Genomic DNA, 25067 nt, shown 5'->3' on the forward strand with positions numbered 1-25067 from the left:
TTGAACAAAGGAAATTATGAAGGTATGAGGGGAAAACTGGCTGAAGTGGACTGGAAAATACATTAAAAGGTATGACAGTACATATGCAATGGATAATCTTGAAAGAAATATTACATAGTTTACAGCAACTATACATTCCTTCAAGGTACAAAAACTCCAAAAGTAAAGGCAGTCAACCGTGGATAACAAAGGAGGTTAAGGATTGTATAAGATTAAAAAAAAGGCCTATAAAGTTGCCAGAAATAAATAGTAACCTGAGGATTGAGAGGATTTTAGAATGCAGCAAAGGAGGACCAAAAAACTGATAGAGAGATTAGAATATGAATGTAAACTAGCAAAAAACAAAAACGGACTTCTATAGGTATGTAAAAAGGAAACGATTGGCTAAGACAAACATGGGTCCATTACAATTTATAATGGGGAATAGAGAAATGGCAGAGAAGCTAAATGATTACTTTGTGTCTGTCTTCACTGAGGAAGATACAAGAAATCTCCCAGAATTAGCATTCCAAGGGATTAGGGAGAATGAGGAATTGAAGGAAATTAGTATTAGTAAGAAGGTTGTATTGGAGAAATTAATGGGGTTGAAGGTTGATACCAGGACTTGAAGGGAGGGAGAAACACAGCTGGGAACAACAGACCTGTTAGCCTTACATCAGCAGTAGGGAAAACGTTAGTATCTATTCTAAAGGATGTGATAAATGAACAATAAATCCATAGTCAACAGAGATTTATGAATGGGAAATCATGTTTAATGAATCTGTTGAAGCAGTTCTGGTTATAGGAGCTGAGACAGTTATAAGATTGCATCCCTTTTAAGCCACATCCTCCTTATGCATTGTTCAAAGATATTTTTTGAGGACATTACTAACAGAATTGATAAAGGGGAGTCTGTGGATGTGGTATACTTGGATTTTCAGAAGGCTTTTGATGAAGTCCCCCACAGGAGGTTGGTTAGCAAAATTAAAGCACATGGGATAGGAGGTAATATACTGGCATGGATTAAGGATTGGTTAACAGGCAGAAAACAGAGAGTATGAATAAACAGGTCACTCTCGCGTTGGCAGGTTGTGATTAGTGGGGTACTGTGCTTGGGCCCCAGCTGTTCACAATATATATTAATGATTTGGAAGTGGGGACCAAGTATTTCCAAGTCCACAGATAACACAATACCTAGGTGGGAATGTCTGTTGTAAGGAAGATGCAAAGCAGCTTCAAGGGGATTTGGACAGACTTAGCGAGTGGGCAAGAACGTGGCAGATGGAATATAATGTGGAAAAATGTGAGGTTATCTACTTTTGGTAGGAAGAACAGATGTGCAGAGTATTTCTTAAATGGCAAGAGATTAGAAAGTGTAGATGTGCAAAGGGACCTGGATGTCCTTGTCAATAAGTCACTGAAAGCTAACATGCAGGTGCAGCAAGCAATTAAGAAGGTTAGTGGTATGTTCGCCTTTATCGCAAGAGGATTTGAGTACAGGAGTAGTCAAGTCTTACTTCAATTATACAGAACCTTGATTAGACCGCACCTGGAATACTGTGTGCAGTTTTGGTCCCCTTACTTTAGGAAGGATTTAACTGCCATAGAGGGAGTGTAAAGAAGGGTCACCAGACTTGTTCCCAGGATGGCGACACTGTCTTATGGAGAGAGATTAGGGAAACTAGGCCTGTATTCTCTAGAGTTTCGAAGAATGAGAGGTGATCTCATTGAAATCTACAAAATACTTAAATGGATAGACAGGGGAGATGCAGCTAAAATGTTTCCCCTTGTTGGGCAGTCTAGAGCCATTTCAAAATAAGGGGGAAGCCACTTTATTTCCGCAGAGGGTTGTGCATCTTTGAAATTCACTACCCCAGAGGGCTGTGGAAATTCAGTCATTGAGTATGTTTAAAGCAGAGATTGACAGATTTCTAAATACCAATGACATAAAGGGATATGAGGATATTGAGGGAAAAAGGCATTGAACTGGATAATCAACCATGATCGTATTGAATGATAAGGGCCGTTGAAGTACTGTGGCTGAGCTGGAAACCTGATTGGAGAGTTTCAAGCATGGATTTATGGGAAAGATGAGCACAGACTTAGGAAGTGACAAAGCATTCAAAGATTTGGAGAGGAAAGGAGTTTGGAGAGGGGGTGGTAGTTTGCAAAGGCAGAGGAGACTAGGATAGGACTGATGTCAGCAGATGTGGAATGGTATTTGAGGAGACAGAGATGTTAACAATATCAGCTAACATGGGGCCCAGGAACAGAAGTTCAGTGGTCAGCAAATTAGGCAGAATGGGTCACGGGAGCAGCAGTTGGGTTCCATGGACAAGTTGAGGTCAGATGGAGAATTGTAAGACTTAGGATAGAATCTAGAGAAAGGCCTAAGTTCAGGGCTAGGACATCTGAGGAAGTTTGTCCTGATGGGCTAGGAGAAGGGAGGGAAGTGACAGAGGCAGCTGAACGGATAGTCTATACCTTTGCATTCATGACCTCCTTGCACTTATTGCCAGAGTTGAGACTGGAGAAGGCAGAGGAGGATGTTTTAAGGCAGATTGTGGTGAGCAGAAGCCAGGAATGATCTTTGCATTCCTGACTCATCTTAGAATATTGAGCAGTTTTAGTGATGGAGGGCATAATTCGATAATGCTTCAACTAGTCCAGACAGATCTGGTGATGGATAGTTAAACGAATTGTTCGCAAAAGATGTTCAAAATCAACGGGCTTAAGGGAGCAGAGATGAGAGGTACCAGAGAGAACAATTCGGGTGACAGAGCGTATTAGTTCTAATGGGGACATGGACATTAAAGGTGGTGGAATGTGAGATTTAATGAAGCGGTAGCTACAGCAATATTGTGATAAACTGCAAGCCAAAGACTAAATAGTTGGGAAGTTGAGTGTGCAGTGGCAAGTGATTTGAGGGGGATTGCCCCCCCACCCCGCAAAAAAGGTCAGACACAAAGCACAGTTGGGAGGGGGTGGGGGAATGTGTCGAGAGTGATCAGAGATTGTTTCATCAATTATAGTTATGATGGGAGTAGCAAGAACATGTGAGATGACAAGAAAAATTATTTGATTTAACTCTACCTTGTTGCAAAGATTTGAAACGAGCCAAAACTTGCCCTTCCATTTTCATCAGTTTTCTGCTGTGGTGGTGTTGGTGACAGCTGGAAGGAAAATAAATCATTTGTTATAGAAATAAGATTCCGTTTTTCACTCAAAGGATGAAGAAATCCAAGTAACACCCCTAGTTCACCCACGTACCACCATATCACCGGATTCGTGGGCATTACACATGGCTGTTATACAGCACTACCGTTGAAATATAAAAATCTATAAAACTGTTTTCTACACAGAATGGCTGAAATTCAACCTCTGCTATACTCTACCCGGGGGTGGGGTTGGGTGGTGGAGGCAATGAAAGAGGAGGGTACGAAATTGTACTGTCCCTTTGAGAAACTTTTATAACTTTCACGCTATGTAATCTCTTTCTATCCTGTCCCCACTCCATGATTGAAAACCTTGCTCAGACCACATGTATACTTTGATGAGAAAATATGGCACAGAGATCCCAAAATAACAGTACACCAGCTCCAAGTCAGATGGGTCCGGAAGAACTCGGGGAAAGCTGGGAGGCAGCTTTACTAAATTTTCTTGTGAAGAATGGAGACGACAATGCAAAAATATATCAAAACACAATCACAGGATCTTACAACACAGGAGGCCGCTGTTCGGCCCAACACAATTGTGCCAGCTCTTTACTCCAATTTCCCTGTCAAGAACCTTATCCTTTTAGCTTTTACTTATTCAAGTATTTGTCCACTTCCCTTTTAGAAGCTGTTAGGAATTCGGTCCCGAATGTGACTCCTCTATTCAAGAAAGGAGGGAGACAGAAAGCAGGAAAGTACAGGCCAGTTAGCTTAACATCTGTCATAGGGAAAATGCTGGAATCTATTATTAAGGAGATTATAGTGGGCCACTTAGAAAATCTCAATGCAATCAGGCAGAGTCAACATGGTTTTAATGCAAGGGAAATCATGCTTGATCAATTTATTGGAGTTCTTTGGGGAAGTAACAAACAATGGGGATAAAGGGGAAACTGTGAATGTGCTATACTTAGATTTCCAGAAGGCATTTGACAAGGTGCCACATCAAAAGGTTACTTAGTAAAATAAGAGCTCATGACATTGGGGGTAACATGGATAGAGGATTGGTTAGCGAACAGAGAGTAGGCATAAATGGGTCATTTTCGGGTTGGCAAGATGTGACGAGTGGAGTGCCACAGGGATCAGTGCTGGGACCTCAACTATTTACAATTTATATCAATGACCTGGATGAAGAGACTGATTGTATGGCTGTTAAATTTGCTGATGACACAAAGATAGGTAGGAACGCAAGTTGTGAAGAGGACATAAGGGGCTGAATTTTACTGGCCCCTCGACACAGCAGGTCATGGCGCAGGGGCTGGTGAAATTCTGTGGGGAGAGACGCGCCTCGACCCGCGACGTCAAGAAGGGCTTGCCGCTTATTATCGGCGGCGGGGGGAAAACTGTTTGGCCCCACCCCTCACCCTGGTGGCAGGCCCTTCATCAGCAAATGCAAATGAACGTTAATATGCAAATAAACTTACCTACAAGCGGCGGCCGTCCCATACCGATATTACGGCCGCCGTTTGTGCTTCGCATGTCTTCGGAGCTCCATACAGAGTTCCGAGGTGGGAACCTGATGGGGAGGGAGAGGAATAAAATTTTCAGGGCAGGAGGGGTGGGGGAGCGGGGAAAACTATCTTGATTGGATGTGGGGATGGCGGGAAGGGGTTGAACAGAAAAGGTTTGAAGGTTGGGGAGGGGTAAAGGTCGGGAAAATGGCATGTTTTTGTTATCCCGGGCAATTAAATGACCATAGCGGGGGGTTGGGGAAGGGCCTCCATCACAAAGGTTTTCATGTAATAAAATTTTATTATACATCTTTAAAAATTAAAATTAATTGCAAGGGCTTAAAGCCCTTTAAAAATGGCACAGTGGCGCTAGACGCCATTGCCGGGAACGCAGCAGCCACCCACTCTACGTCATTGGGGGCAACCGCTCCATCCCCTTTATTTAAATGAGCCCCCGCGTGCAACATCACGGGGGCTCAGGGTCGGCGCATTGGCGCAGGATGCACGCCACCATGAACTGTGGCGCACTCAAAATTCAGCCCAAGGAGTCTGTAAAGGGACATAGGTTAAGTGAGTGGGCAAAAATTTGACAAATGGAATATGTTAGAAAATGTGAAGTTATTCACATTGGCAGGAAGAATAGTAAAGCAGCATATTATTTAAATGGAGAGAGATTGTAAAACTCTGAGGTACAGAGGGATCTGGATGTCCTGGTACATGAATCACAAAAGGTCGGTATGCAGATAAAGCAAGTGATTAGGAAGGCAAACGGAATGTTGTTGTTTATTGCAAAGGGAATGGAATATAAAAGTAGGGATATTTTGCTACAGTTGTATAGGGTTTTGCCGAGACCACATCCGGAGTACTGCATACAGTTTTGGTCTCCTTATTTGAGAAAGGATCTAAATGCGTTAGAGGCAGTTCAGAGACGGTTCACTCGACCGATACCTGGGATGGGGGTGTTATCTTATAAAGAAAGGTTGGACAGGTTGGGTCTGTATCTATTGGAGTTTAGAAGAATGTGAGGTGATCTTATTGAAGCATAATAGATCCTGAGGGGACTTGTTAGGGTGGATGCTGAAAGGATGTTTCCCCTTGTGGGAGAGACTAGAACAGCTTAAAAATAACAGGTCACCCATTTAAGACGGAGATGAGGAGAAATTTTTCCTCTGAGGGTTGAGAGTCTTTGGAACTCTCTTCCCCAGAGAACAGTGGAGGCAGGGTCACTGAATATTTTTAAGGCAGAGGTAAATAAATTCTTGACTAACAAGGGAGTCAAAGGGTATCGGGGGTAGGCAAGAAAGTGGAGTTGAGGCTACAATTAGATCAGCCATGGTCTTATTAAATGGTGAAGCAGGCTCGAAAAGGCTGAATGGCTTACTCCTGATCCTAATTCGTATGTTTGTATACTCCAGTCCAAAAAACATTAATGACCATTCTTTTCTATCCTTTAGCCAATTTTGTATCCATGTTGCAACATTTCCTCTAATACTTTGGACTTCCACTTTATTAATAAGCCTTCTGTGTGACACCTGATCAAACAATTTGAAAATCATACACAATATTCATCATTATTAATATAATAATTTCCTCAGAACTCCCAAATTTTTAATTCCTGTCATTCAAATCCATTCCTAGCTATTTAGGCCATGTTTTTCATGGAAATAATTTTTTTATTGTATTATGGCCTCTAGCAGCTTACCCCAGTTTATTTAACCCAGTTTACCCCATTTGGTTTTATTGAAAGATGCTCTCTTGGCAGGCTTCTGCGATAACTTCCATAACCAAGGATATTTGAAAGATGATCAGAGGAAGAAAAATATTTTAGTGCATCACAGCAAAATCTATTGAACAAATAAGTTGGTTTCATTCTTCCGCTAGGACTACAGCAGTACTGAATTTTTTTGTGCTTAGCAATGGAATGACTGCTCTCAGTCAAGGCCTTTGATGCAGCTAAGATGGAAAAAGACAACCATGGCCACTTGGCAATTGCATACTGTTGGGCGCTAAAAACAAAACTAACTGTTTCTTCGAATTGAGTAATGGTCTGTTAATTATTGATTCAACTTCCAACGTTAAGAATGGAAATGTTACACGAGAGAACAAAAACTGTAGATTTATGCTTACATTTCTGAATTGCAGCTATCAAATGCACTCTTCCATTCAGCCCAGTTAAATCGAATATAGTAATTTCTCAAAAAAGCTAGGTGAAAAAGGTAACTTGGGAATCCAAACGGATAATAACATGAAGTTATCAAGTTCATCCACTGCTCTTCAAAGTAAATTGAATAGACTAGACAATTCAAACTGCTGTAAGAATTTCATTATACTTGAGTCATTTCATATATATTACTTCACATTGCCTACCTTATGGTAAGGGGAAAGCTGATATATAAATTGAGACTTATGGAGGAGCACATTTATGTTCACGTTCCAAAAATTTACATACATCTCAGACTGTTAATTGCAACAGGACTTTGTATTCTGATTTAAGATTTATCTACCAATGAGGCCCTTTCCAAATCTTTAGGCTCAGAAAACACAAAACAGAAGAAACCAAAGGTAGGTAAACACAAATAGCACTATATTTCTTGGACTTTGAAGGCTAGATTACCAGGGCTCAGGCTGGACACTTGTGTTATCTGTATGCATTGCAAAACATGCAATATCTTACAAATAAATTCTTAATCTGCACATTTTTCCTGGCGTTTGTACCGTGAACATGGTTAAGATGCACAATCAATTCTAAATTTTGCAACCAATATAGCATCAATAAATTCCTTACCCTTAAGCCATTTTCCTTTATCAGGACAACTTTAATCAAAGGTTCAGGAGAAGGATTCCCCCACGCATCACAAAGCTGTACAACCAATGGTTTATCGAGAGCCCTACCATTGACAACTGAGAGGGGCTAAAAAGAAACAAGTACAGTTAAGGCACATACATAATAAAAGACAGTAATTTTTTCTCAATGTCACTTTTTAACAAATTCCACCCAAAAATCAACTGATTGTCACACTAACCACTTCCAATGCTATTTAAGTTATTACAGTTCAATCTCCAAAACATAAATAATCCATCATCCAAATGTGCACAAGAACACCATCCCATTAGATTATAGGGCTTCAAAGTGCACCTATGAATGCATGATTTGCTGCTCAACCCTGTACTTATAAAGGAAGGTATTGCAATAATCATGGGCAACATTAATCTTCATATAGATTGGACAAATCAAATTGGCAAAGGTAGCCTTGAGGAAGAGTTCATCGAGTATATTCGGGACAGCTTCTTGGAACAATATATTCTGGAACCAAGAAGGGAACAGGTTATTTAAGACCTCGTAATGTGTAATGAGACAAGACTAATTAACGATCACATAGTAAAAAATCCTCTATGGAAGAGTGAACACGACATGATCAATGTCACATTCAGTTTAAGAATGAGAAACCTGAGTCTGAAACTAGTGTCTTAAATTTTTTTTTTAAATGCAACTACAAAGGTATGAAGATAGAGTGGGCTGAAGTGGACTGGGAAAATAGCTTAAAAAGGTAATACAGTAGATGAGCAGTGGCAGACATTTAAGAAGGTATTTCATAATTCTCAACAAAAATATATTCTATTGAGAAAGAAAGACTCTGCAAGAAGGCTAACTATGGAAGTTGAGCATGGTATCAAATTGAAAGAAAAGGCATACAATGTTGGGAAGATTAGTGGTAGGCCAGAAGACTGGGAAAATTTTAGAAATGGATGACCAAAAAGAGAAAATAGATTATGAGAGCAAACTAGCAAGACATAACAAGGAAATGGCAGAGACCTTGAACAAATATTTTGTATCTGTCTTCATAGTAGAGGACACTAAAGGCAACCAAAGAATAGTATAAAAGCAGGGAATACAAGGGAGGATCTTAAAACAATCACTGGAGAAAAAGCTCTTGGCAAAGTAATGGGACTAAAGGTTGACAAGTCCCCTAGTCCTGATGGCCTGCATCCTAGGGTCTAAAAGGAAGTGGTGGCAGAGACAGTGGATGCATTGGTTGTGATCTTCCACCACCTTCTCAAGGGCAATTAGGGATGGGTAACAAATGCCAGTGACACTCACATACCATGAAATAATAAAATTGCCTAGTTTCTGGAAAGATCCCAGTGGTTTGGAAAACAGGAAGTTTAACATCCCTTTTCAAGAAAGGAGGGAGACAGAAAGCAGGAAACCAACCAGTTAGTCGAACATCTGTCATTGGGAAAATGCTGGAATCCATTATGAAGGTAGTAGTAGCAGGATATTTAGAAAATCAATACAATCAAGCAAAGCCAACATGGTTTTATGAAAGGGAAATTGTGTATGACAAATTTATTGGAGTTCTTGGAGGATGCAACGAGAACAGTAGATAATGGGGAACCAGTAGTCGTGCATCTGGAGTTCAAAAGGCATTCAATAAGGTGCAACATTAAAAGGTTACTGCACAAAATGGTATTGGGAGTAATATATTAGCATGGATAGAGGACTGATATTGACTGTTATCTGTTAGCTAAAGAGGGCCACTTTCAAGTTGGCAAACTGTAACTTGTGGGGTGCCACAGGGATCACTCCTGGGGCCTCAACTATTTACAATCTATATTAGTGACTTGGATGAAGGGACAGGAAGTATTGTAGCCAAATTTGTTGACACAAAAATTGGTGGGAAAGCAAGTTGTGAGGAGAACACAAGGTTTGCACAGGGATATAGATAGGTTAAGTGAGTGGGCAAAAACTTGGCAGATATAGGGCTGGATTTTGTTACCAACCTGATGTCGGGAGCGCCGGAGCATTGGGGCGACAACGGGCGCCACGGAACCAGACACCAGGATTGCCAGGCTCGATCTTACTGGCGACGGAGAAGCTCCGTGGTGTCCACTGTGCCGCTCTGTGACGGGACCCAGCTTTCCATATGCTAATTAGATGTTTGCATTAATTTAAATGTAGCCTGCAGTGATCTTACCTTCAGTTCCCAATCTTCAGCACGACGTGAGGCACTCGCAAGCCTTCCCGGTCCAGGGAAAGCTAGCACCACTGAGGTGGGGAAGGGATCAACTCTGCAGTTTGCTGAACTGCCTGAAGGGCTGGAGGCCTTTTAAAAATGGTGCCAGCACCTACTTCCACATCAGGGGACGCTGTGAAAGGCATCACCAATGCCACCCCCGCCACATAATTTAGTAGCGGGGGGGTGGGGGAAGGCGTGTGGAAACGGCAGGTCTGGCACAGGGCAGCCACTGTCGCTCCCAGTGACGGGACAACAAAATCGAGCCCTTAATGTGGGAAAATGTGAGGTTATCCACTTTGGAAGAAGAATAGAAAAGCAAAATATTTGTATGGAGAGAGACTGCAGTATGCTACAGTATAGAGGGATCTGGGTATCCTTGTACACGAATCACAAAAGGTTAGCATGCAGGTTCAACAAGTAATTAGGAAGGCGAATGGAAATTTGATCTTTATTGCAAGGGGAATGGAGTGTAAAAGTAGGGAAGTCTTGCTACAACTGTATAGGGCGTTGGTGAGACCACACCGAGAGTATTGCTTGCAGCTTTAAGTAGGGATATACTTGCATTGGGGGCAGTTCAGACAAGATTCACTCCTGGGATGAAGAGGTTGTCTTGTGAGGAAAGGTTGGGTCTATACTCGTTGCAGTTAAGAATAATTAAAGGTGATCTTATTGAAATAGAAGATGCTGTGGAAGCTTGACAGGGTAAAGGCCGAGAGGATGTTTCTCATGAGGGAATCTAGAACTTGGAGGCATAGTTTCAGTATAAGGGGGTCACGCATTTGAGGAGATGTAGATAAATTTCTTCTGAGGGTTGCAAATCTTTAGAACTCTACCCCAGGGAGCTGTGGAGGCTTAAATATATTCAAGTCTAAGATGCACAGACTTCTGAACTATAGGGGAGTCAAGGTTTTTGGGGAACAAGCAGTAAAGTGGAGATCATAGGAAATAGAAGTAGGCCATTCGGTCCGTCGAGCCTGCTCCGCCATTCAAACAGATTATGGCTGATCATCTACCTCTATGCCATTTTTCCCCACTATCCCCATATCCATTGATGTCATTAGTATCCAGAAATTTTTCAATTTCTGTCTTGAACATGCTTAATGATTGAGCTTCCAAAGCCCTCTGGGGTAGAGAATTCCAGATTCACCACCCTGTGAGGAAAGAAATTCCTCATCTCAGTCTTAAATTGCTTGCCCCTTATTCTGAGCCCCTTAGTTCTAGACTCACCAACCAGAGGAAACATCCTATCCACATCTACCCTGTCATGCCCTGTAAGAAATTTGTGTTTCAATGAGATCACCTTTCATTCTTCATAATTCTAGAGAATACAGGCCCAGTTTCCTCAATCTCTCCTCATAAAACAATCCCGCCATCCCAGAGATTAGTCTGTTGCACTCCCTCTGTGGCAAGTATATCCTTTCTTAGATAAGGAGACCATCTCTCTTTGGCCTCCTTATCTCGAGAGACAATGGATAAGCACCTGGGGGTGGTCAGTGGTTTGTGAAGCAGCGCCTGGAGTGGCTATAAAGGCCAATTCTAGAGTGACAGGCTCTTCCTACACCAAAACTGTACATAATACTCCAGCTGCGGTCTCACCAAGGCTTTATACAATTATAGCAAGACATATTTACTCCTACACTCAAATCCCCTTGCAATGAAGGCCAACATAACCATTTGCCCCCTTAATTGCTTGCTGCACCTGCAAACTAGCCTTTAGTGACTTATGAACAAGGACACCCAAGTCTCTTTGGACATCAACACTTCCCAACCTCTCACCATTTAAGAAATAGGCTGCCTTTCTGTTTCTTCTACTGCTTCCCAGTACAAATCACTCAACTTGTCCAATTAAAGCCATGTCAGGGCATTTACATGATGGGTTACTTGTAGTCAAGTGATGGGACAAAACTTCAACTGTTTAATTATCATCAGTACTTCAAATCTGCCAAACTCAGGTTACTGGATTACTAAAGTCGGCTATAATACAATTGCTGACAAGAAAATTGCCCTCAGTTTACAGTATTTATGAGCAATTTCAAAAGTGACAATTGCCTGAATAAAAGGATTTAAAAGAATACTCCAATACTTCACACTTATTCACCTTATATTCCATCTGCCATGTTCTTGCCCATTCATGTCGCCTGCCCATCCTCCTCATAATTTACCTAGTTTGGTTTCATCAGCAAATTTGAAAATATTACATTTGTTCCCCACATCCAAATCATTTATATAGATTGTGAACAGCTGTGGCCCATGCACTGATACTTGCAGTTCCCCACTAGTAACAGCCTGCCATCCTGAGAATGATCCATTTATTCCTACTCTCTGCTTTCTGTCTGTTAACCAATTCTCAATCCATAGCAGTATATTACCCCAATCTCTCGTGCTCGAATTTTGTTTACTAACCTCCTGTGTGGGATCTATCAAATACCTTCTGAAAAGATAAGGCCAGGACCAGATCAGCCTTGGTCTTATTGAATGTCAGAGCAGGCTTGAGGGGCTGTATAGCTTTTTCCTGCTCCTATTCTGTACAAAACATTGTCCTTTAACTGTAGCTCTGAAGGCACTGGAGGATCAGGCCATAGGAAGAAAGATTTAAAAGAATGGGTGCTTTTAGGTAAATGATGAGCTATATTCAATTCTATAATTTACCTCTATTATACAGTTCATGGTCTATTTATTGGTCATTTAAAAACATATACTGAATGTTTTATTTTGGATTCACTGGGTTTTCGATCACCAAATAGTAAGGAATTTACACAAGTTGCATCTTCCCCAGATAGTACACTCTTAACAACGTATCATACTTACCTAACCTCAGAGAACTCACGTACAGGCAGGGAACAGCTAAGGCTGAGAGAGTGCGAAGCATGCTGAGATATAATGCATTTTACCAGCTAAAACAATGCTGCTTCCCAGTACAAGGCACTGAACTTGTCCACTTAAAGCCACAATATCAGGGCATTTACTTGATGGGTTATATGTAGTCAAGTGATGGGACAAAACTTCAATTGTTTAATTATCACTGGTACTTCAGATCTGCCTAACTCAGGTTACTGGATTACTATTTTTTTTTATTCGTTCGGGGGATGTGGGCATCGCTGGCTATGCCAGCATTTATTGCCCATCACTAATTACCCTCGAGAAGGTGGTGGTGAACTGCCTTCTTGAACCGCTGCAGTCCTTGGCTTGTAGGTACACCAACAGTGCTGTTAGGAAGGGAATTCCAGGATCTTGACCCATGGAAGGAATGGTGATATAGTTCCAAGTCAGGTTGCTGTGTGGCTCGGAGGAGAACTTGCAGGCAGTGGTGTTCCCAGGCATCTGCTGCCTTTGTCCTTCTAAGTGGCAGAGGTCGCGGGTTTGGAAGGTGATGTCGAAGGAGCCTTGGTGAGCTCCTGCAGTGCATCTTGTAGATGGTACACACTGCTGCCACTGTGTGCCAGTGGTGGAGGGAGTGAATGTTGCAAGTGGTGGATGGAGCGCCAAACGGCTGCTATGTCCTGGATGAGTGTTGTTGGAGCTGCACCCATCCAGACATGTGGAAAGTAATCCATCACACTCCTGACTTATGCTTTGTAGATGGTGGGCAAGTATTGGACAGTCAGGAAGGGAGTTACTCGCCGCAGAATTCCCAGCCTCTGACCTGCTCTTGTAGCCACAGCATTTATGTGGCTGGTCCAGTTCAGTTTCTGGTCAATGGTGCCCTCCAGTATGTTGATAATGGTAGATTCAGCAATGGTAATGCAACTGAACGTTAAAGGGAGATGGTTAACAATTCTCTCTTGTTTGAGATGGTCATTGCCTGGCACTTGTGTGGCGCAAATGTTACTTGCCACTTATCAGCCCAAGCCTGGATGTTGTCCAGGTCTTGCTGCATATGGACAGGGCTGCTTCAGTATCTCAGGAGTTGCGAATGGTGAACATCGTGCAATCATCAGCGAACATCCTAACTTCTGACTTTATGATGGAAGGAAGGGCATTGATGAAGCAGCTGAAGATGGTTGGGCCTCGGACAATAACCTGCAGTTACGTCCTGGAATTGAGACGATTGACCTCCAACAATCTCAAACATCTTCCTTTGTGCTAGTTATGACTCCAACCAGTGGAGAGTTTTCTCCGATTTTCATTGATTCCAGTCTTGCTAGGGTTCCTTGCTGCCATACTTGATCAAATGCCGCCTTGATGTCTTGGCAGTCACTCTCACCTCTGAAGTTCAGCTCTTTTGTCCATGTTTGGACCAAGGCTGTAATGAAGACAGGAGTTGTGTGCCTTGGCAGAACACAAACTAAGCATCAATGAGCAGGTTATTGCTGAAGTCAGCTATAATACAATTGCTGGCAAGAAAATTGTCCTCAGTTTACAGTATTTGTGAGTAATTTGAAAAGTGACACTTGCCTAAATAAAAGGATTTAACAGAATATTACAATACTTTCAAGTAATCTAAGTACTCAGTCTTACCTCTTCTGTATTTCCCCATTCAAGGATGGTAATCTGGGTTGGGGATCCTGCAGTCAGATGAATTCTTACATAATCCACAAAATCACGCCAAGCGAAACAAATTTCTTTGTGACCAGTGCTTCCAGGTGCAAACTTTATTCCCCGAACAACCATATTCTGGCCATCTTCCTATGAAGACAAGGAAAAGAACTTGCATTTATCTAGCACCTTTCATGTCCACAAAGTCCCAAAGCACTTCACAGCCAATGAATTACTCATGCAGCGTAGCTACTTTCATTTTAATTTTGTTTAATAGAAATACTTGTATGTATATCCATAATAGCCAAACTTTGCATGAACACTTTTTTTTTATACCTTCATGGGATGTAAGCATTGCTGGCTAGACCAGTGTTTATTGTCCATCCCTAATTGCCCTTGAGAAGGTAACGGTGAGCTGCCTTCCTGAACCGCTGCAATCCTCGGGGCGTAGGTACACCAACAGTGCTGTTAGGAAGGGAGTTCCAGGATCTTGACACAGTGACAGTGAAGGAACGGCTGGCAATACAGTTCCAAGTCAGGATGGTGTGTGGGAGGGGAACTTGCACGTGGTGGTGTTCCCATGCATCTGCTGCCCTTCTCCTCGGTGTAAGAGGTTGTGGGTTTGGAAGGTGCGGTCGAAGGAGCCTTGCTTCAGTGCATCTTGTAGATGGTACACACTGCTGCAACTGTGCGTTGGTGTTGAAGGGAGTGAATGCTGAAGGTGGTGCATGGAGTGCCAGTGGGCTGTTTTGTCCTGGATGGTGTCGAGCTTCAAGTGTTGTTGGAGCTGCATCCACCAAGGCAATTAGAGAGTATTTCATCACACGTCTGACTTGTGCCTTGTTGATGGTGGACAGGCATTGGGGAGACAGGTGAATTATTCGCCACAGGATTCCCAGCCTCTGATCTACTCTAGTAGCCACAGTATTTAAAAGCTTCTCAACAAAACTACCATAAAATTAGCCCATCATCTACTGAATAAACAGGAATTTTGAATAATTACAAAAATATACTGTGATAAACGTACAAGTATTAAAATTAGACAATCTTTAATTTCACAGGATTGAATATTTTACAGGTACATTTCACTTGTACATTACAAACTAAATTTTCTGTTCAGTCATATAAACTTTAAATCAATAATGAAACTAGCATGTTTTCTTTCCATCAAATGTGGCATTTGATAAAATACCACATGATAAGACTTGCTAGCAAAACTAAAGTCCATGGGATTAAAGGGGCAATGGCTATCTGATCCAAAACTGGCTAAGATCAAAAAAACAGAGGGTAGTGGTGAACAGATGTTTTTCAGACTGGAGGGAGGTATATAGCAGTATTCCCTAGCGGTCTGTATTAGGACTGCTGCTCTTGGTGCATAAAAATGCCCAGGAACTCAGTATAAAGGGGATAATCTTGAAGTTTGCAACTGACAAAACTTGAAAATGTAGTAAAAGTAAGGAGCATAATAGCAGGCTTCAGGAGGCCACAGACAGTCGATCAGGCAAGCATGGTGCAGATGAAATTTAGTGTAGTGAAGTATTAAGTGATGCATTTTGGAAGGAAAAAGAGGCAACATAAACCCAATAGTACAACTTTAAGGAGGATGCAGGAACAGAGACCCGGGAGTTTACACACCTACGTTTTTGAAGGTGCCAGAACAAGCTGACAGGGCTCTTAAGGCATTCAGGATCCTAGGTTTTATAAAGAGGCAGAGAATACAAAAGCAAAGAAGTTATGCTAAAACTTTATAAATCATTGGTTCAGCCTCAGCTGGAGTATTGTGTCCAGAATTGGACGCCACACTATAGGAAGTCAGGGCCATGGAGAAGATTTACTAAAATGATATCGGGGATGAGAGACTTTAGTTATATGGTGTGACTATAGAAGCTGGGATTGTCCACTTTAGACCAGAGAAGGTTAAGGGGAGATTTAATAGAACTGTTCAAAATTATGAAGAGTGAAGAACATACAAATTAGGAGGAGTAGGCCACTCGGCCCCTCGAGCCTGCCCTGTTGAAAGAGCAAAAATTGTAAAATTTTCCATTAGCAGGAGGGTCATTACTGGAGAACACAGATTTAAGATAATTGACAACAGAACCGGGGAGAGAAGAGGGATTTTTTTTCTTAGACGCATAGAGTTTTTATGATTTGGAATGTATTGCCTGAAATAGTGGAAGCAAATTCAATCATAATTTACAAAAAGGAATTGGGTAGCAGAGCAATTGAGGGCCACTCGTTGTGGTTTAGTTGCAACTGCTTTTATGAAGTTTGCTGTCTGGAATAATAAAAATGTTGCTGGTACTAACCCAAAAAACCTGCATAAAAAAAGCTACCAATATTTCTTCATCTCAGAGGGTGAGGCATTAGCATCCCAGGCATGCTTGAGAAACATGGTTGTCAAAGATTTTCCACAAAGATGTCCACAACCAAGAATCAGCTAGGAGTTTTCCAAATTAATCAGATGCTCCAGCTTTTCCAATATACTCAAAACTTGAACAGAATTGTCTGCAGTTTTAAGAGGAAGTCTGGATTAGCCTATTGTCAAAACAAAAGCAGCTATGAATCTATGACAAATGAAGTAAGGCTGTTGGACTTGCTTACTTATTAGGAGGAGAAAGGGACATAAGCAATAATCCAATGAACAATCAAGAAAGGTTTCAACCAGACTAAATATGATCAAAGTTTTCTGACCAAAGCCAATAGGATCAGAATAAGCCCCAAAGATCTCTGCTCTGTATCAGTGTTTATATGTGCACACTATTGGACTTAGGTGAAAACTCAAACTGCTTTGTGACAAATTGCGAAGAGGATCACACAATACTATATCAGCAGTTGCTTGCTAACATTTGCAAATGTATACAGGTTCTGGAGTCCATAAAGATATTGAAAAGGACATACATACTTGGTACACCTGCAAGATAGCAATGGTTCAATTCTAGCACTGACACTGAATGAAACAGAACCAAAACCTTGCTTTACTGGAATGTAGTGTCTGACATAAATCCAACCCAAGAATTTGATATAGAAAATAATCTGCTGCCCAATTAAATTCCATATCTTTTAAAAGACAACCAGACTGTGCATGCAAGATATCAATTAAAAGCAAAAAATTGTTATAGTTTTCTTCAACATAACTGAACTCCATTCCTTGGGCATGAATAACATATTAAACATATGTGATTGGCAGATGTCAAGAACTGCTTCTGCGAACCAAATGCATGTGCTTAAGTTTGCACTTTATTTGCAATCTTAAACACTGAACACGAACTTTATAGTTTAAACTTAATAGATATGTTCATATTGATAGATTGTTTAATTAATAAGACGGTTCTATGGTACAACCAGAGAAAAGTGAGATGCTACATTGCTTGGCTATTTTTACATGCTGTTACAATCAGAGAAATCCTGGTTGTCAAGCTGTTTTCAACCTGGTGTATAAGTAGAATGTCAAGCTTTCAGAAACAACATTTTTATAAACGAGCAACATTCAAAATACTACCAGAATTAGAATTAAAAATAAATTTTGAAACAAACTCAACTTACATATTACCAAAAATATTGGATATATGAAACATGTACAAGTGCTTTCCTAGAAAATATAGACAAATAGCTGGAGCTTTCTATGCAGTCAAATAAGAACATTTCTTGTCTGAAGACAATAATGAGAAAACTACTACCACTAAAAAAAAACTAAAGATGAAAAGCCTGGACAAGATCATTTATACGTGTAAGCAATGGTGGCAAGCTCAGAGCTCTTAAAAAGGACTCACTCCACCCCTAATCTTGTTTTGGATAATGGGTAGTACTATTTTGTCTTCTCCGAATGATGGCTACCTATGGTTTATGAAAAGGAGGAACCACCTGTGCCATGGAGTAAATTTCGCAATGGTTTACATACCATCAAACTTACTCAGTTTAAGAGCAACATCCCCCAGAAAAGGCAGAAAGCTAAATTTCTTGAAACTTGATTATTTGTTGTACCTGCCAAGTGACTTTCAGATTACTCTTATCGAGTCCTTCTCCAGCTATTCCCAATAATTTTACACAAGAGGATGTCAAGGTTTGAATCTGATTACCATGACGATCAGTAAGTGTTGAATCTAAGAAATGAAAATGGAAATAATATTTTACATTCAGGAGGAACTTTAACAATTATCCTCAGGTAGTCCTTTAAAAAAATGACTACTTGCAGGTATGATGAAAATATTAACAAGCAATGCATTATGTTACAATCAAGATTTGCTGCTTTGTTACCATTCATCACCTTTTTGACTGTGCTTTGACAGATTGTCCACCTCTGTTCTTGGAACAAAGTATCACAGATCAATAGAATTTAATAGCTTTTATTTTGTTGACCAAAGTAATGGGCAGACATTAAAAATTACCTAGCCTAGGTATAATTTGCCTCATTGAATGAAATTTAAATTGCACATACACTATGAATTTCAGTCAGTCAACAAGGAAACCCATGCAGACCACCCTTTAAATCATGCAACGTAACCTTGCCCCAATTTGCAATAAAAATATACCCGATTTGAACCATGTTTTTACCTCTGACTGAAGGAAGCAGGACTGAGGCTCCCAGTAATATCAAGAGCATTGAAACTTTCAATTTAAAAAAATGCTTCAAGCAACAGAGGTAGTTAAAGAAAAACTCACACATGTTAGGGCAAGAGGGAATTTAAACATAAACAAACATGAAGTAGTATTAAGTGACCTGTATCTACTGGAGGATAAAAATGGATTGACCAGAAGCAAACTACCAAAGGTACAGTTCATGAACTCCATACCAAGTTGCAAAACAATAAATGTACTGGTCAGAGATGGGGGGAAACCTCCAAATCAAAAAAGCATCAAAAACACATGTACTTCTGTAAAGCCTTTTAACAAGTAAAGAATTATACACTGCAAAATTCAGTGTCATATGTACAGCCAACACTGCTACTACAACAGAAGAAAAACCAAACCATGAGGCATGACTATGAACAAATCTTTACATACAATAGATGGGACGAAATCACCATACCAAACTGTAGTGATTTTTTTTAAAAAAAGGAATAATGCATCTATCAGTTTTCCCATTTGCCCTCCCCATTCCAGTGAATGAGGGTAGCTCCCCACTGTGCATGTAAGATATCAATTAAAAGCAAAATATTGCTGTAAATTTTCTTCAACATAACTGAACTCCATTCCTTGGGCATGAATAACATATTAAACGTATGTGATTGGCAGATGTCAAGTCCTGCTTCAACGAACCAAATGCATATGCTTAAGTTTGCACTTAATATTTTCAATCTTAAACATCGAACACAAACTTTATAGTTTAAACTTAATAGATATGTTCATATTGATAGATTGTTTAATTAATAAGACGGTTCTATGGTACAACCAGAGAAAAGTGGGATGCTGCATTTGCTTGGCAATTTTTACATGCTGTTATAATCAGAGAAATCCTGGTTGTCAAGCTGTTTTCAACCTGGTGTATAAGTTGAATGTCAAGCTTTCAGAAATGGACATTTTTAAAACAGAGCAACGTTCAAAATACTACCAGAATTATAATTTAAAATAAATTTCGAAACAAACTCAACTTACGTATTTCTCCTTCTAGCTCTTCACCCATCTGAACAGTACTTAATCCTTTCAAGGAACATTTCAGAAGCTTGGGTTCATCTGGCTGTGGCCTAAAAAAATGTTACAATCATCACCATTAAATGGAAAGTTAAAATTTCCTTAACAGCATTTCTTCCAAGAAGCCTTTTACAGCCAATATTATGTTTCACCATAACAGCAGATTAAGAACACTATTCCACAGCTCATAACTCTATACAGCTCTTTCAACACAAGTTTTGCAATTCAGGTAAAGATGGCCTAACTAAATATGTTAATACCATATGTGCTTTATATAGGTAAATTATGAGCCTCAGATTTGATCACAAAGTATTTCTGAATGCCAGTGTGGATATTTCCACCTCAATTATATTTTCACTTATCTTCTCTCCCTCATTTCTAGCTTTCAGTATTTGACCTGCTCTTTCATTTCTCTTGCAGACACAGCTTTTAAATTTCCACATTATACAACTTCTCAAAATAAAGAGAGGAATATTCTCAAATGAACTCCAGCATCTGTACAAAAAGCAAATGGCAGTTTAGTAAAAGGCACACCACATGCTGTGTGTTAATGTATTAAAATAAGCTAGCTTCCCATGGCAGCATGATTAAATGAACAAAATCCACTCACCTAACATCTGAATCTGTGCTACCACATTATTTCTACAAATCCCTGGATAACCCAAGTGTGACTGAACATCCTAGTTCAATATCGGTTTATAAGAGATCTCTTGGTTTTTGATCAAGGAAATCAGTCTTCCGAGTTTTGCTCAATTGGCAATATTGCCTCAGTCAGAAGGTTCGAGGTGACTTCATGACTGAAGCACATAAATTGGGCTGCCACACCAGTGCAGTGCTGAGTGCGCTGTATTGTTGGAGCTACCGCCCCCACCCTTCAGGCAAGGCGTTAAACCAAGGCAAGCTTCCCCTTCACCTATTATGGTGGTACAGTTAGGTGAAGACTTCATGGTACTATTCAAGAGAAGCTTTCCCCAGCGTCCCAGTTGATGTTCTTCCCTCCACAATCACAAGGAACAGAATGACTAGTTATTCATCTCACTGCTGCCTATGCGACCTTGTGGTCCATATTTTGAGCTGTTTGAGAGGCACGATAAGATATATAAGTACAGGTCTTACTTTTTATTATATAATCTGTTTAAGTTGTGCACTGCACTGAGAAAGCTATTTTGAATATTACAGCAGTACCACACTTAAATGATCAGCAAGAAGAAAGTTACAGCCCCAAAGAAAAACAAAACTACTGTAAAGCTAAAAAGATATGTCCCAATTTATCAATGTGCCACAAAGTAATGTCCATGAATCCCAAGCCTTCCAATCTTAATGTCTGCATAATTTTGCTAACATTCTAAAGGGTGGAGGCATGCAAGATACTTTCCCTGGTTGGGGAGTCTAGAACCAGGGGACACAATTTCAAAATAAGGGGGAAGCCACTTAAGACAGAGATGAGGAGAAATTTCTTTATTCAGAGGGTTGTGAATCTTTGGAATTCACTACCCCAGAGGGCTGTGGAAGTTCAGTCATTGAGTATGTTTAAAGTAGAGACTGACAGATTGCTAAATACCAGTGACATAAAGGGATATGGGGATCATGTGGGAAAAAGGCATTGAAGTGGATGATCAGTCAGGATTGTACTGAATGGCAGAGCAGGCTCGATGGGCTGATGGCCTACTCCTGCTCCTATGTTCCTGTATTCTACTGTGGGCAAGTTGGAAACTGAATGATGAATCCATAAGCAGATGAAATTCAACACAGAATCTCCTTCACAAACTGACATGACAAGCCCCCATTCTTTTGCATAAATGCTTATATGAAATAGGACTTTCTGCAGCAACTACTCTTCTCAAATTTCACAGAAATTATTTGAATGACAAGCTTATGGTCTAATTTAGATCACTGAATTTTAGTAGCTTTTTTGTGAGACAATTTGTGTTAGTCTTGTAAAATTATTTCCAAGCATCTCTTCTATACCTTGTACTGTATACCAAGAACCTTATTCATTCATACAACTGCTTACAATTGAACTGTGCACTTAACTGATGATAGGTCACAGACCTGAAACATTAACACTGCTTCTCTCTCCACAGATGCTGCCAGACCTGCTGAGTACTTCCAGCACTTTGCTTTTACTATTTACATGTAGTTAACCTGACATTAAAGAACTGAAGATAGACAAGAAATTAAAACTTTTATGCTTACTTGACTGTAAATGCACTTTCCAGTGAAACGTGATCATCTTGGTACGAGACCTGACAATAACGCACATCCTTAACCGAGCATGGTACTTTTACATCAGGTAACAATCCTTGAACTAAATGTTCTCTATTTATCCGTGGTGTCCAGTTAACCTAAAATTAAGAATTTTAACTAAATTATTAGACCATTTGGTAAAAGAAACAAATGCAAAGTATTCTGGATTTCCTGAATACAATGGAACTTCAATTTAGCTAATTTGACTGGTAACAAAAAAAAACATTAATTTGAAATCCCCACTATGACCTAATTTAAGGAAAAATTATAATTAAACTAAAATCCAATGAAACCAGCAAAAGATATAATATGACATATTACTAATGTAGGAATTAAATTAAATCTTTTGAATAGGAAGAATATATAAAGGATACATGAAAAAGGCAGAGAAAAGCATTTAGGGTACACATGCAAAGTGCATTTCTGGCTTTATTTTTGCAAAGGTGGTGAGAAAACAAGTTTGACACCATATGGAATGGACCCAAATCTGCAAGATCAAACAAATGAGTGACTTGTTCTAATTAACAAAGTTTAAAGTAGCAGAGAGGATAGCAGGACAATGGTAGGCTGAGGAGCTGGGCTACTTATGTGTGCAGTATTATGTATAGTTTATAACATCTTTGATCCAAGTTTCCAGAAGGGACACATACGTAAAGTGTCAAAGCTACGATCTTCAGGCAGACAAATGCTGAACTTGAGGAATAGTAGGCTAGATGGCTGCAACAGGAGGAGAAAAGGTTTCTGAAAAATATATCCCAAAAGGTGGTCATCAGCAGATGGAAAGAATGAAGCAGGCAGGGAAGAGACGATGTAATGAGACGAGGGAAACAGTATAAGGAACCTAATGGTTCTGGATTGTCCAACAGATACATAGTTTTCAACACATACAAGTTGAAAAAGACAGAGGTACAGAAGAAAATCATTGTGAAGTAAAGGGGTGGGAGTGGGTGGGGAGACAAACGACAAGAAAAAAAAAGATTTGCATTTATATAACGTCTTTCATGACCACAGAACATCCGAAAGTGCGTTAGAGCCAATGAAGTACTTTGAAGTGTAGTCACTGTTGTAGTATAGGAAATGTGGCAGCCAATTTCCGCACAGCAAGCTCCCACAAATAGCAATGTGATAATAACCATATAATCAGTTTTTGTCATGTTGATAGAAGGACAAAAATTGGTCAGGATACAGGGGAGAACTCCCCTGTATGTCTTCAAAATAGTTGCATGGGATCTTTTATGTTCAGCTGAGGAGCAAGACGGGGCCTCGATCTAACATCTCATCTGAGAGATGGAAATACGAGGCACTCTAGCCACAAGAATAGGAGAATTGTGGAGATTCTACAATTAGGATAATAAACAGCCTCAAATCTAATTACGGGTGGCTTCCATATACCATTGTCAGCAGGACTGACTGTACCAGCCCCAGGACCTTGCTGTAGGAGTTCTTCAGGGTAGTGCCCTCGGCCCAAACATCTTCAGATGCTTCATCAATGACCTTCTCTCCATCACAAGCTCAGAAGCGGGGACGTTCGCTGATGATTGTATAATATTCAGTACCATTCGCAACTCCTCAGTCCGTGCCCACATGCAGCAACACCTGGACAACATTCAGGCTTGGGCTGATAAGTGGCAAGTAACATTCACACGACACAAGTGCCAATGACCATCTCCAACAAGAGACAATCTAACCATCTCCCCTTGACATTCGACAGCATTACCAATCCCCCACCATCAACATCCTGAGTGTTAACACTGACCAGAAACTTAACTGGACACAAATACAAGAGCCGGTCAGAGGCTGGGAATTCTGCGGCAAATAACTCACCTCCTGACTCCCCAAAGTCTGTCCACCATCTTCAAGACACAAGTCAGGAGTGTGATGGAATACTCTCCGCTTGCCTAGATTTGTGCAGTTTCAACAACACTCAAGAAGCTGAACACCATCCAGGACAAAGTAGCCCTCTTGATCAGCACTTCATCTGCCACTTCAAACATCGACTCCCTCCACCATCAACTCACAGTGGCAGCAGTGTACCATCTACAAGATGCACTGTAGTAACTCACCACACCTCCTTCAAGCAGCACCTTCCAAACCAGAACCTCTACCAACTAGAAGGACAAGGGGCAGCAAATACATGGGAACACCAACATCTGCAAATTCCCCTCCAAGCCACATGCCATCCTGACTTGGAAATATATCGCCATTCCTTCATTGTCGCTGGACTGTGATACGGACTGTTTCAGTACCTGAGGAGTTGCAAATGGTACTGGACATCGTACAATCGAACATCCCCATTTCTGACCTTATGATTGAGGGAAGGTCATTGATGAAGTAGCTGAAGTTGGTTGGGCCTAGGACACCACCCTGAGGAACTCCTGCAGCAATACCCTGAGGCTGAGAGGACTGGCCTCCAACAACCATAACCACCTTACTTTGTGCTAGATATGACTCCATACAATGGAGAGCTCCCCCCACCAACCGATTCTCATTGACTTCAATTTGGATAGGGTTCCTTGATGCCACGAACAGTCAAATGCTGCCTAGATATCCAGGGCAGTTACTCTCATCCCACCTCTTGAGCTCAGCTGTTTTGTCCATTTTTGGACCAAGGTTGTAGTGAGGTCAGGAGCAGAGTGGCCCCGGCAGAACCCAAACTCTGCGTCTGGGAGCAGGTTATTGCTGTTTAAATGGCGCTTGATTGCACCGTCGACGACACCTTCTGACCTTTGCTGACGACTGACTAATAGCGTAATATTTGGCAGGATTGGATTTGTCCTTTTTTGTGGATAGAACATACCTGGGCAATTTTCCACATTGTCATGCAGATGCCAGTGTCGTAGCTGTACTGGAAGAGCTTGGCTAGGGGCATGACTTGTTCTGGAGCACAAGTCTTCAAGATGTTGTCAGGACCCATAGCCTTTGCAATATCCAGTGCCTTCAGCCATTTCTTGATATCACGTGGAGTGAATCAAATTGGCTGAAGACTGGCATTTGTGATGCTGGGGACCTCAGGAGGAGGCAGAGATGGATCATCCACTCAGCACTTCTGGCTGAAG

General features: G+C 40.8%; 1 protein-coding gene across 1 annotated transcript in view; it reads right to left on the reverse strand.

Annotated features, from left to right (window-relative positions):
* smchd1 (structural maintenance of chromosomes flexible hinge domain containing 1) overlaps positions 1 to 25067 on the reverse strand; it is a 268185-nt gene that overhangs the window by 135636 nt on the left and 107482 nt on the right. Inside the window, exons 26-31 of the mRNA XM_068031705.1 lie at positions 21961 to 22109; positions 19729 to 19817; positions 18118 to 18236; positions 14119 to 14286; positions 7428 to 7553; positions 3073 to 3152 (exon numbers count right to left, since the gene is read on the reverse strand). Coding sequence (XP_067887806.1) covers positions 3073 to 3152; positions 7428 to 7553; positions 14119 to 14286; positions 18118 to 18236; positions 19729 to 19817; positions 21961 to 22109 — 731 coding nt within the window. The remainder of the gene's footprint in view (positions 1 to 3072; positions 3153 to 7427; positions 7554 to 14118; positions 14287 to 18117; positions 18237 to 19728; positions 19818 to 21960; positions 22110 to 25067) is intronic.

The sequence above is a fragment of the Heterodontus francisci genome, chromosome 5, assembly GCF_036365525.1.
Source record: "Heterodontus francisci isolate sHetFra1 chromosome 5, sHetFra1.hap1, whole genome shotgun sequence".
NCBI lineage: Eukaryota > Metazoa > Chordata > Chondrichthyes > Heterodontiformes > Heterodontidae > Heterodontus > Heterodontus francisci.